General features: G+C 39.1%; 1 protein-coding gene across 2 annotated transcripts in view; it reads left to right on the plus strand.

Annotated features, from left to right (window-relative positions):
* CDK14 (cyclin dependent kinase 14) overlaps window positions 1–13,903 on the plus strand; it is a 693,252-nt gene that overhangs the window by 501,056 nt on the left and 178,293 nt on the right. For both annotated transcript variants that reach the window (XM_049893961.1, XM_049893962.1), the window contains one exon: window positions 5,161–5,224. In XM_049893961.1, the coding sequence (XP_049749918.1) occupies window positions 5,161–5,224 (64 nt within the window). The remainder of the gene's footprint in view (window positions 1–5,160; window positions 5,225–13,903) is intronic.

The following is a 13,903-nucleotide window of genomic DNA, read 5'->3' on the forward strand; positions in this document are numbered from 1 at the left end:
TTTCCACTTGGTAGTTGTTTTTCTCGGTAGAGAGAGCACAAGCAGGATAAAATTAGGAAGTTCTGCATTCTCTCTGGCTCATCTATGAACTTTATGCCATCCGTTCCAGGGTGAGGCATAGAATACTGAAGCTGAGGTCTACTGAGCTACTTCACAAGTTTCATTAAGAACTTCTCACTGAGGAACCAGAAGAAAAATTCCAGAACCTAAAGTAGTACAGGAATGAAGCTGTACTTATTTAACAGTTGTAATACATGTGTACTTTTAGAGTTTCAGTTTCAAAATCATAAAAGTTATTCAATTGTTCTCCATTCCCGTGGAATTCATAGCTGTCAGTTTAAAGTCATCAGTGCTATTGTAGAGCACCCATCTCATAAAACTTAAAACCCTGAAGTGGGAACCCAGCACTTTCCATATCACATCATTAGTACATACTTGTATGAATCAGTTTAATTTGCATTTAATAGGGCAGTATTCCTCTCTGCTGGAAGCCTCTCTCTGCTGGAGTCTCTGTTAAAGGCTTCCCTGTCTCTTTGACCCAAGATGGTCTATTAGCAGTCATTGTTCTGCTTAAACTACAGGGCTTCTTCAGGGAAAGCCCATGGACTCCTTCCTGAGGCCTGTATAAAAGCAAAGACTAGGAAACTTGAGAATTGGTAGGACTTTTAATAGTGTGGAGGGGTGTGTAGATATTTCTGACAAACTCTTGTCCTTGGAGGTGTATATTTGAGCCCTGGGCTCCAGAAATTTAGAATTACCTTTTTTTCTCTTATTCGTAAAGTAGATATTCCAGCAAAGAGAACCTCTTTTTCTCACATCTTCCTGTGCCCAACATAGAGGCTGGCGTGAGGGGCAGGATTGGTGCCATACTTGTTGGCATGCAGATGAGCCTGGAGGAGTTCGTAAGTTTGAGGTCATAGAGTCGTAGTTCATTGGGATCAGGCAGTGTAAGCCTCTACTGATGAGATCATCCCTTATTTTCTTTAACAGATGCTGTGTAGTCCAGGAAATCACAGAGACACCCTATGGGAACTGTTTATGTATGAACAAAAGGAAGTAAAACCATTTTTAGCTCATATTTTAGCATTTACTTTTTACTACCATATATATGCCAAGGAATTCCTCTATCCAAAATTCCTCTCCCAAGACCCACATCTTTATTTCCAGCTGCCCTTTACATATCTCTATCTTGGTGACCTGCAAGCATTTATTTCTAACATGTAATATGTCTTGACAGCAATGGGTTTTTTTTGGGGGTAATGGGGCTAGTATGTCCAGGGAAACCCTGGCGGCATAGTGGTTAAGTGCTGTAGCTGCTAACCAAAAGCTTGGTGGTTCGAATCCACCAGGCGCTTCTTGGAAACTGTGGGGCAGTTCTACTCTGTCCTATAGGGTTGCTATGAGTCAAAATCAACTTGATGGCAAAGGTTTTTTTTTTTTTTTTTTTAATATGTCCAGAATTAAACTCATTGACCTTATGCCCCAAACTTGCTCTACCTCCTGTGTTCTTGATTTCAAGAATAATTCCTGCAGAAAGCCCTCGGAGATCACAAAGAAGCAGCTGTAACTTGGACCAAAGAGTTTAGGAAATCTTTCAGGAAAAGGTGACCCTTGAGCTGAATGACACTAGAAAACAAGCAGGAATTAAACTGGCCAGGTCAGGGTCGGGGTGGGGCATTCAGGGAGAAGAAAACACTGTGCAAAGGCATGGGGGCACCAGCAGCGTGATAAATTGCACAACTGAAGGTATTTTGACCTAAGTCTTTTGTTTATAACAAGAATCCTCTGCTGTCACTCCCACCCCTTCTTTACTTGGCAAACCAGTACACAGTGTTCCTTACTAAATTGTCCTCCCCTGCCTTTCTCCCCAAGGAGCCCTGGTGGTGCAGTGGTTGAGACTCAGGCACTCCCTCTTCGGAGCTCTCACCTAGCTCTTCCCACACCTCCGAGAAAACACTTGTTATATTGACGGCAGCTCCTGTTCATCTCTCTCAGCAGACTGGGAGGCCTCAAGGCAGAGCCCAATTCTCATCCTCATACCTTAATGTGACAAACATGATAAGTGTTAGCCAAATGAAGGAATGAACCAGTAAAGGAGCAGGGAGATGTGCAAGCCACGTGCACAGATTTAGGTGAAGGTACTTAAGAATTTTTTGCGTATCTTAGCAGGTCAATTTAAGACTGAAAATGACCTCCAAAATGATAAGCCTGCGTATTTGCAGATATGAGAGCCACATTTCATTTTAAATGTTCACGGCAAACCAGATGCAATTTTCTTTTTCAGTATTTTATTTGCAAAAGACTATTTTTGAATTTTAGAGAACACCTCGTTCCTTCTTGCGGAATTGATGAGTACATTAATTAATACAAATGAAGATCTGACATCTAGAGGCAGCTCAGGCCCACGTTCCCTCGTGCACAGAAGGCGTGTCGTCTCTAACCACACATTTGACCCCAACTGCCTTTCGCAAAAAGACTTTTACAGGAATCAAAATTAATTTTTAATTCTTTTTTTCCTCTGCCCACTTTCTGCCCCCTTTGCATTTCCTATGTAAATGATGCAGGACTGTAGGCAGGAGAAGAATTTGGGGTTTGGAATCCAAATAGTCTGCTTTGCAATCACTAAAAAATAAAAAAAAAAAACACTTATGTATTTTCTCTTCCCCATTAATTTTTATGAGATGGCCATAATAATTGATAGTCACTATAAAGATAAAAAAAAAAATCAACTGGTGTTAACAGGGTTTTTTTTAATTGAGTAAACTGTTCAGAAACAGGGAGCACCCCACACTGAAGATAGTAACTGAGTTTACACAATTACGAGGCCCTTTTAAAGCTTTTTTTTTTTTTTTTTTTAAAGCTTAGATAGATAAGAAGGTACAGGTATGTTGCCCTTCCAAGCTAGCCTCTCTATTCCACCTCCTTAACACAAGTGTTTGGACGTTATGGGGTGCATACCTGTATCTTGTCCTTTGTATTGATCGGTTAATCACATTTAATTGTCCCTTTGTTTTGGGAAAGTTGGTCACTGGAGGCTAAACTGGCTTGTCTTAATTGGATGAGTTGCTAACTCATGCTGATAAGGGAAGCCTGTTGTTTCTTGTAAATGGCTGATTTGTGTTTGGCTCTTGACCCAGGAAACCATTTTAACTCTTAGCTCTGAAAAAATGTTTAACAACTCTTTAAAACAGAAACACTGAAAGTGCATGAGGACAGTATCCATAGAAGACTTTTGTTAACAGACCTTTAGAATCCAGTACAGCCAGAGTAACATCAAGGCTCAAGTTCTGGTTCGACTTTTCATTGTTTATAAACCTTTCAGAAGGTCTATTCCATATATAATGAATTGGGTGTGTTCAAGTTGTGATTTTGTGGATGAAATTTCCACTCTTTAATTGCTAAATTTTAGTACTATTGTACCCCTTCACCCTTCATGCAAAATTTATCATGAGAACAAAGTGGAATATTCCCCAGATAAGCTGTGTTTGCTGCTTACAAACTTGATTGTCTTCCTCTCTTGGAATGATGGTTAAAAGAAAGGGGGAAATGCCTCTTATTGAGATGCTCATATCACAGTTGTTTATGTCAGAGACAATGTCCTTGTCTCTTCTATCTTATAATCCTTTCAGTCTTCTCCCCTGTCTCCTTCCCGTACCCACCCAGCCCATCAAGAATGGAACCTTGTTTGGGTAGATATAGCTACTGATGTTGGTAATAATTAGTGCTTGGAAAAATAACCCGTTATAGTTTAAAGAAGCAATTGTGTTGTCTCTTTTCTTGATCAGTGAGGAACATAAACACGTGTATTTAACCCTGATTCACCAGAGTAGGAAGCAGTCAGTACAGTACTCACTGTGTGGATGCCACCCTCTGACGACACAGCCCTGTCTCTCCTTATAAATAACACATAAGTAATTAGAGCTCTGTATTGCTTTATTGCCTAGAAGTGCCTGCTGTTTCTCAGAGAGAACGTCATATGATTCATTTCCTTCCAGTATACCTGTCATTCCTCCTCTTTCTTTGCCAGCTTCCAGTTTCATCCACCCTTTTTAACCCATTTGACTATACGTGTTCATCCATCATAGTTTGAGTTACAGCCTCTAACATTGGCTCCCCTGAACTGGGAGTCACTGCGGAAGAAGTGGGTGGATTAGATTCTCCAACATGGCCCCCGCATCCTTGGCCTGACCCATTTTTCTATGGGTGCTTTGAAAAATATTTACTATCTACATAGTGCTTACTATGCGCTAAGCAGTGTTTTCAGCAAAAATGAGATGGGTGTTGTTATCACCCCCATTTTACAAATGAGGCATAGTTATGAATGAGCATAGCTGTTTCTTGCTTATGGTCACATGGCTAGTAAGCAGTAGAGCAAGGATTTGAACCCAAGGAGTGTGTCTCCAGGATTTGGGGACTTCATAGTTCTCCATTAAACTTCATGTTTCTAAACTGGTGGTTTACCGTGATCATTGAGTATAAAAGTGATAGATCACAGAATTGAGAAATGAGATGGAAAATGCCCAGTTACATGTGAGATAGAATTGCCCCTTTAATTCCTTGGCCAGCTTAAGCATTGTGGTGATAGAAAAGTAGTCAGGGGAAGACGATGGAAGTTTGGATACAAAAATGAAAAAGTGTAGGAAGAATATTTTGGCAACGAGAAAAAATAAATGACATCATTAAAGATTTTATCTGTAATGAGCACTGCAACCAATAGAGAATTTGAGTAGTCAAGGCCGTTGATCCTGGTCCTTTGAAATATTATGATGTTCAGAAGAGAGGATTTGGGGGAAGACTTGACAGAATTAGAATCGTTAAATGAGGAGACGTGATACTGGAAGGAAGGACAAAAGCTCATGAAAGAATCATGATATGAAGATGACAGCTTATCGTTTGAGTCCTAAGCCTATTTACAAAGCTTGGAGTTGATAAAACAGCAGATTTAACTTATCACATTCAGCTGCATTTGTTAAAACACAGCGATTCATCTTGGGTGGCTCTGTAGCTGGGTTTGTTTTCACTAAAATAAAATCCCTGGCACGTGACAATGGAAAAAAATCCAGAGTTTCATAATATGCAGTGTACTGTTTTTTATACTAGAGAATTTTGAGTGCTTTGGAAATAATAAGCCTGTTCCCACAATTTCCTGCTTTCCACTAGGTTCTTGGAACACCAAATGAGGACACATGGCCTGGAGTCCATTCTTTACCACATTTTAAACCAGGTATGTTCCATTAATTACACATGCTTAAGTGCTTCCTGTATGCAAAGAGTGAATATTTAAATGCTCCCCCTCAAGCTAATACACTACCTCGAAGAAATTCTGATTACTCTTGCAATTGTGTATTCTGTGTATCAGCAGAGTTGCCCGTGTGCCATCAGAATTTATTTGCCTTTGCCTGTAAAGACAGAATAGTCCGTGGGTGGTGCAAACAGTTAAGCACTGGGCTGCTAACCTAAAAGTTGGCAGTTCCAGTCTACTCAAAAGCACTTTGGAAGAAAGGGTGGGTGATCTACTTCGCAAAAAAATCAGCCATTGGAAACCCTATGGACCACAGTTCTACTCTGACACACATGGGATCACCAAGAGTCAGAGTCGACTTAAAAACAACTTTTTTTTTTTTTTTTAAGATAGTTAATGGCATCCCTCGTGAGAGATCTTCACTGTATGTATTTTGTTTAATTTCACTAGCTAATTGTGAAATAGCCATTCATTTCCTCATGAGGTAGACCAGCATCCATGTAGATAAGACTAAAATTTAAATTGATATTACAACCCATCTGTGTGACTTCTTGTAATAAAATGAGGAAAAGCATGAAAATATAAAAACATCAAATTTTAATTTCTTTTTTATAAAACTAGTACTATATGGTCAGTTAATTTGAGCTTAAAGATGTAAATATTCTGCATGTCCTATTATGCAGCATTCAATCCTTTTTTAATGTAATACATTTAAAATCCACTGAAATGGAAAACCCAAGAGAAAATATGGAACTTTAAAACTAAGTTGTTGTCACATTTTTCCTGGCCAGTAGGTGGCAGCCATGAAACTTGCAGTCTTAATAATTACTCTTAATAGAAGAGGAGTCTCAAGAACAGTTTAATTTTTATAGGAGGGTTGAAAGGTTTGGAATTAGAAATTTAATAAAATCAGCAGAATGAATTCTTATACAATGATTCTCTTGTTGGCTGTTTTTTTTCTTCTCGTGGTTACAAAAAGGTGGATTATGAAATGCAGACACATCATAAAATTACTGAAAGGAATTTTATGGAAGAGCTCATACTCCATTATTCTGTGAGGGAAATGGTGATGAATAATTTCTGTGAGGGGAGCCAAGTATATTCTCCTTCTCCCCTTCCCCCCTTTGGGGGACTATCAGAATAAATTATCAATTCCAAAGAATGAGTTGGAAAGCTATTTTTATTCTTAATATTTTTTCTGGACATATACAGTATGCTGAGAATTCTTTTATCTTCCTCTGCTTCCCAAAACACTGTTTGTACTTTTACTGAAAACTCTAAATGACTTGTGTCCTAAAAGACTAGAAATTTAAATTTATGGGAGGTTTTTTGTTGTTGTTGTTTTAAACCAAGCAAGACGCATCTTCTAACTGGTCCACTTGTTCCTAATGGAGTCTAAGTGAAAAACACAGCAGTTTATAAAGGTTCCAGATGTGGGCTGTTAAAGAAGATTAGCTTCCCTGTGTTAGGATCTTAAGTCCTAGGGGGAAGAGAAAAAAAGCGGAAAATGTGGAAAAAATTTTTAAGTGAATAAAGTTAGATACAGAAGAGAACAATTGAGACACTCATTTGGTCTGCCAAGTTTCTGTACTAGAAAACATGGAATAATTTGTTCATTTTAGTGTGAATAGAATTTTTCGTCACCAGGAACATTTAAAAGCATTTATTAGTGTGTTCTGGAAAGTGCTATCATGCATTGCAAATTAAGCTAACTTGTGAGTTTTGTGAGACCAGGGGTGGTGCGTGTTTGGTATTCAATAAATGTTTGTTGATCTCAATTACATTGGCATTACTTATGTGGCATTGTTTATATGACTTCTGGTAAATATAAATGAAGATATATTATGTTAAGTTATTAATACTATGTATAAGCACCACTATTCAGGATTCATAATGCATGAAAGGCAATGGGAGACCAGAAGAATATCAGTTTATATGGTGTACGCATGGGTGCTGACAAGCCAGAAAGATATTCCTGGCATGGCCTGTGGATAAGGGCAGATATGATAAGTGCTTCCTGAGCTGGCTTGGGAAAAGTCAAGGGGAGACTAGATAATAGACTGAGGCAAAGGATGCAAATCTGTGAGTGCAGCACTTAACCAGACCACCCGAAAGAGTCTTGGTCTCTTTCTTCACGGACTGCATACTCCAGAGGAAGAAAATACACATTCCCAGAGGAGGAAAATATCAGTTCTAGAGTGCTAATCAAAAGGTTTGAGAATCGAGTCCTCTCAGAGGTGCCGTGGAAGAAAGGCCTGGTGATCTACTTTCAAATAATCAGCCTTTGAAACCCTATGGAGCACAATTCTACTCTGACATACAAGGGATCACCATGAGTCAGAATTGACTTGACAGTAACTGCTTAAGCTTTACCTGTCCTCACCCTTACTCTTCACCTCCTTAATCTACCTAAAGAGTGCCTTAAGAAGCCTGACAAAGGGAAAAAAAAGGTTTGAGCCGTGAGGACATAACTTTGTTTAATTTTTGAGTAGATAATAAATTTACATGATTCAAAAAATGTAAAAAAATATCATGGCCTTCTCTCCAACCCTGTCCCCCATATGCCTACTCCCACAGTACTACCACCCTCACCACAAGCTCCTACTTCAGTATTCTTATATTTCTTTTCTTTATGGAAATATAAGAAATTATGAATATATACTTTTATTTTTATTAACACAATACACTCCTTATATTGTAAGAATATTAAACACAGTTCCACGTCGTGGTTTTTTCATTAGTACATCCTGGAGGTCTTCTCATGTCACTGTGTAGAAGACCAGTGTGGCTTCCTTCTTCTCTCTTACAGCTGCACGGTTTCCATTGTATGGCTTTAACCTGTTCCCTACTTTGGACATTTAGGTAGTTTCCAGCCTTTTTTTATTATAAATGTTAAAACAATGAATAACCTTGTGCATATGTAAATACATCACACATATGCAATGTATCTGAAGGATAAATTGTCAAAAGTAGGGTTACAAGGTCAACAAGTATGTACAATTCTAACGTTGAACACTCCTGCAGAGTATTCAGAGGGGTGTCCAATTGTCCCAAGGTGTGTTCCAGTTGGCTGTGTTACCAGAAGTACATGAAAGTGCTTCTTCTCCACACCTTTTTCTATGTTACCAAACTTTTGGGTTTTGCCATTCTGTTAGGTAGCAAAAGAAACCTCAATATAGTTTTAATTTGCATGTTCCTTTTTATGAATGAAGTTCAGCATCTTTTTATGTTTCAGGACCATTTGTATTTCCTTTTCTGTGAATTGTTTATATCTTCTGCTCAATTTATAGTTGAGTTGTGCATCATTTTCTTATTGACCTCTGGGAGTTCTTTTTATATTAATTATCCCTTTGTGAGGCCCTGGTGGCACAGTGATTTAGAGCTCAGCTGCTAACCGAAAGGTCATCTGTTCAAATCCACCAGCCACTCCTTGCAAACCCAATGGGGCAGTTCTACTTTGTCCTGTAGGGTTGGTATGAGTCAGAATCAACTTGACGGTGACAGGTTTGGTTTTTGGTTTTGTCTATGAAAAGCTTTTGCTTCTTGGGGATTTTGAAAAATGATCCTTTCTAATTTTTAAGCACTTTTAAAAAGAATCCTCACTTTCATATCTTACTTGATTTGCTTTAACTAAATAAATCTTGTCTCAAGAGAAAAAAAAAAAAGAAGCCCCGTGGTGTTTTTAGAATAGTGCAGTCATGAATTTTTTTTAAACAACCAGTCCTATTATAGATACATATTGTCATTGTTGTGTGCCATTGAGTCAATTCCGACTCATAGCAACCTTATAGAACAAAGTAGAACTGCCCCATAGGGTTTCCAAAGCTGTAATCTTTACGGGATCTGATTGTCAGGTCGTTTCCTCTGCAGAGCCACCAATGGTTTCCAACTGCTGACCTTTCAGTTAGCAGCTGAGCCCCTAACCATTGCACCACCAGGGCTCCTTGTAGATATGCCCCCCTACCAAAAAAAAAACCCATTATCATCAAGTCAATTCTAACTTACCCTATAGGACAGAGTAGGACTGCTCCATAGAGTTTCCAAGGAGCAGCTGGTGGATTTGAACTGCTGACCTTTTGGTTAGCAGCCATAGCTCTTAAGCAGTGCACCACCAGGGCTCCTATAGATGTAAATATACAAATTTATGTATACAAATCTTTGTAAGAAAAAACATTTTGTGTTTTCAAATGGATGATTTGATGGTTATGAACTAAGTTATGAGGAAAGCTATAAAGCTGAATCTCTTGGTTTTAACGTATCCTAACCTAATTACTGGAGCCTCAGTGGCAGAGTGGTTAAGAGCTCGGCTGCTAACCAAAAAGGTTGGCAGTTCAAACCCACCAACTGCTCCTTGAAAACCCTGTGGGGCAGTTCTGCTCTGTCCTATGGGGTCGATACAGGGTTGCTATGAATCAGAACCGACTTGACTGCACCTAACAACAGCCACCTAATTGCCATGTAGTTAGGCCTTTTTGTTATTGTTGTTGTAAATTAAATTATTTGTATAGTTAATTTCTGTAGAATAAGCTAAATTCATTTATTAATTCAGCAGTATTTATTAAGCACCTCTTATATGTTTAGAGGAAACCCTGGTGGCACAGCGGTTAAGAGCTCTGGCTGCTAACCAAGAGGTCGGCAGTTCGAGTCCACCAGGCACTGCTTGGAGACCCTATGGGGCAGTTCTACTCTGTCCTGTAGGGTCACTATGAATCAGAATCAACTCGATGCCAATGGGTTTTTTTTTTTTTTAAATGTTTGGCAACAGGTTTTTTTTTTGTTTTTTTTTTAAATGTTAAGAGACTGGTCGTACTGGTGAACAAAACACCGGTGATCACTGATAGGTAGGAGAGATGTGTAGTAAGTAAAATATACAGCATTGTAGGTGGTGATGAATACTATGAAAAAAAATAGAGCAAGAAAAGGCTCCGGGAGGACCAGGGAAGAGATGACTTAGATAGGATGATTAGGGAAGGCTTCCCTGAAAAAGTGACATTCCACTGAAGGTTTTGAAGAAGTGAGCCATGAGGGTATTTGAGGGAAGAGCTTTCCAGACAGACAAAACAGCAAGTGCAAAGGCCCTGAGATGGCATGGAGAGGGAGGCAGAAAATGAGGTCAGAGGCAACAACTGCTGAGGCAGGTCATGCAGGACCTTGAGGGCCACTATGAGTCCTTTGCCATTTACTCTGAGTGAGAAAGAAAGTGCTGGAAGGCTCCCAGCATGGCTGGACTTGATCTGGGTTACATTTTAATAAGATCACACTGGCTGTTGTGCAGAGAGACCTGGGGGCCAAGGGAGAAGCAAAGAAACCAGTAAAGAGGCTCTAACAGGAGACTAGGGAGAGATGTTTAAATGTATCATGAATAAAATAACCCTTCCATTTCAACTTCTCCATTTTAGCTCAGAATTTAGCATGACTTCCCCTTAAAAACTAGGGAAACATTTTAAAATCAATTTTTAAAATATTTAAAGAGCAATTAAACAGAGTTTTGATTTTTTTTTTTTTTTTGTATTTAGCCTGTATATATCCTCTTTTGCACTTACATTTATGCCAACATAAAATTTCTTAACCTCAACTTATTCCCATGGCAACCACGCAGCCACGACAGGCCACACCTTCCTAAAATATATATACGTTTACATACACTTGTGTACTGGTGGGGTGAGTGTGTTACATATAATAAGGAGGCCAACCTTGGAAGTAGCTGTTTTTCCATCACTTATTTCTATTTAAATTTCTCTTAGAAGAAGTGAGTCAGTTTCTGCTTTGAACCTGATTGCTTTCCTTCTTTTTCTTTACTATAGGGTTATGGTTTATGGCAGTTTAAAAGCAGGATTTTTTTTTTTCTTTCTGTCTCTCTTTGTAATATACCGGAGTCTCCTTGTATCACTGTTCTCAGGAAGCTTCCTGTAGGACAGCCTTGGAGGTGAGAGGTTACCCTGTGGTATTATTAGTACTTCAGTAATTCTGTCATCATAGATGATTCATTACAAATCAAACCCCAATCTGTAACAGAAAGTAAGAGCCCACTGTAAACTTGAGACATGTTTTCTTTCATCTCTTTCATAGTTAGTTATTAACAGGATAACTTTACATAATACTCTCTGCCTCAATTTCATTCTGGGTTCATAAGAGGCTTCACCAAGTGAATGCCGGGTTCACATTCTCCTGCATGCTTCCATGCTCCACATTACATCATCAGAGGTAGACGTACTACCTGATGTATCTCTGTGAAGTGATGCTGGAAATTTTTTTGGTATAGGACATATTAGCATTAACATTTTTTTTTTTAATTCCGTATTGTGCACATCTTTGAGGGGTTATTTGGACTTTGTAGAATTGTGGTAACCCTAGATTAGGGCAGAATACAAGTGAACATTTGAGGTTCTCCTGACTAGTAGAATCATGGTGACTGGATGGAGAAGTCTGCAAAGAGTTTGAAGTTTCCTGTGGCCAAAGAGTACCCCAGAGCTGCTTGAGCTGGGAGTGCAGGTGGTGGTTGATTGTGCTGTAACTGTATGAGCACATCGGATGTTTGACCCAGCAGAAGCCCTGGGGAACATCTAGTCCTGCTCTCTCCTTTCTAAGGTTAGGAACCTGAGGTCTAGAGATGTTAAAGGACTTCCCTAAGGTTAGTGTCAGAGGTAGAAATAGAACCCATGTCCCCTGAGTCTCAGTTCAGTGTCCCTGTTCCAACAGAAGACATTATAGATCATGCTTCTGGATACCTTCTTCTAAAGAACATTTTATTAACAGTAGTGTCATGGATTGAATTGGGTCCTCCAGAAATGTCTATCAACTTGGCTAGGTCATGATTCCCAGTATTGTATGATTGTCTACCATTTTGTCATCTGGTATGATTTCCCCATATGTTGTAAATCCTATCACTATGATGTAATAAGATGGATTAGCAGCACTTATATTGACGAGGCCCACAAGATTAGATAGTCTCTTAAGCCAATCTTTTTTGAGATATAAAAGAAAGAAGTGAGCAGAGACGCATGGGGACCTCATACCACCAAGAAAGCAGCACTGGGAGCGGAGCGTGTCCTTTCGACCTGAGGCGCCTGCACTGAGATGCTCCCAGATCAAGGGAAGATTGATGACAAGGACCTTTCTCCAGAGCCAACAGAGAGAGAAAGCCTTCCCCTGGAGCCGGTGCCCTGAGTTCGGACTTCTAGCCTCCTGGACTGTGAGACAATAAATTTCTCTTTGTTAAAGCCATCCACTTGTGGTATTTCTGTTACAGCAGCACTAGATGACTAAGACAATTAGTCTATAAAGAAAATATTACAAAAGTAGTGGATTTGACCTTTGTGTGTTAAAATACATACACAGAACCACAAATGTCACTGTGTCTTAAATGGTTTGGCTCCACGTAACATGTAGACGCCACGTATGATACTTTCATTCATAAATCTTTCCAACAAAAGGGACATCCAACAACAATTTAATGACATTGTTCCAGAGTTCAAAAAGACACTGAAATTCAGAGAAAGAAAAAAAAAAGCAATTGAATGTAGTAAAATTTATAATAAAATAATTCTGTTTTCTAAAACCAAGCAAGAGAATAGAGCATTTCCGAAGTGATTATAGTAGTCCCTGGGTGACACAAATGTTTAAGCTCTCAATTACTAGCTAAAAGGTTGGCGGTTCAAACCCATCCAGAAGTGCCTTGGAGGACAGGCCTGGCGATCTGCTTCTGAAAGGTCACAGCCTTGGAAACCCTATGGAGCAGTTCTCCTTGAGCACATGGAGTCACCATGAGTTATCATCAACTTATCAGCTACTATCAATACCAACAAAAACTGATTATACTGTTCCTAAGGAGAAGTTATCAAATAGAAGAGATCGTTTTGACTAATGAAAAGTTTTATGAAGATGGAATTTTTTACAATGAATGAAGTAAGATAAATAAAGAAGAATTTGACATTGGGGACAAAGTGCAGACTGGTAATATTTTAAACATGTTGTTGTTAGGTGCCCTTGAGTAGGTTCTAACTCATACCATGAGCATAGTATTCTAAACAAACTATGCCCAAAGCTAAGCCTGTAGACACATTGACGTCAAAGGCAACATTTAAATATGGACTTAGTTGTACTAACGCTTTGTAATGCCGTGAAAAAAATGACTTCTACTCAAGTCCTGCCTATTCACAGATCTCATTGGGGCTCCCAAGTTAAGTTGGTTCACACTTCTTAATTTCAGAGGGCAGAAGTAAATTCCAGAAATAGACTGCCATGGGAATAACACTTTACAGTTCATGTTGCATTTTATTATTTACGAATCACTTTATTGTCTCATTTGATATTTAGAATGACTTTTAGTTATTACAATTTTGTTATCCTAATGTTATTTGGAAACCTTGGTGGCACAGTGGTTAAGTGCTATGGCTACTAACCAAAAGGGTGACAGTTCAAATCTACCAAGTACTCCTCGGAAACTCGATGGGACAGTTCTACTCTGTCCTGCAGGGTCGCTATGGGTCAGAATCGACCTAATGGCAACGGGTTTGGTTTTTTTTTTTTTAATGTTATTAACCCATTTTACAGACAAGGAAACTGAGGCTCAGAGAGATTGTGTGGCTTGCTCAAGTCTATACTTCAAGGAAGCAGAGCCAAAACTTAAACCCAGGTCCTTAGATCCCAAGGCTCGTGTTC

Source organism: Elephas maximus, chromosome 8, assembly GCF_024166365.1.
Source record: "Elephas maximus indicus isolate mEleMax1 chromosome 8, mEleMax1 primary haplotype, whole genome shotgun sequence".
Lineage (NCBI taxonomy): Eukaryota > Metazoa > Chordata > Mammalia > Proboscidea > Elephantidae > Elephas > Elephas maximus.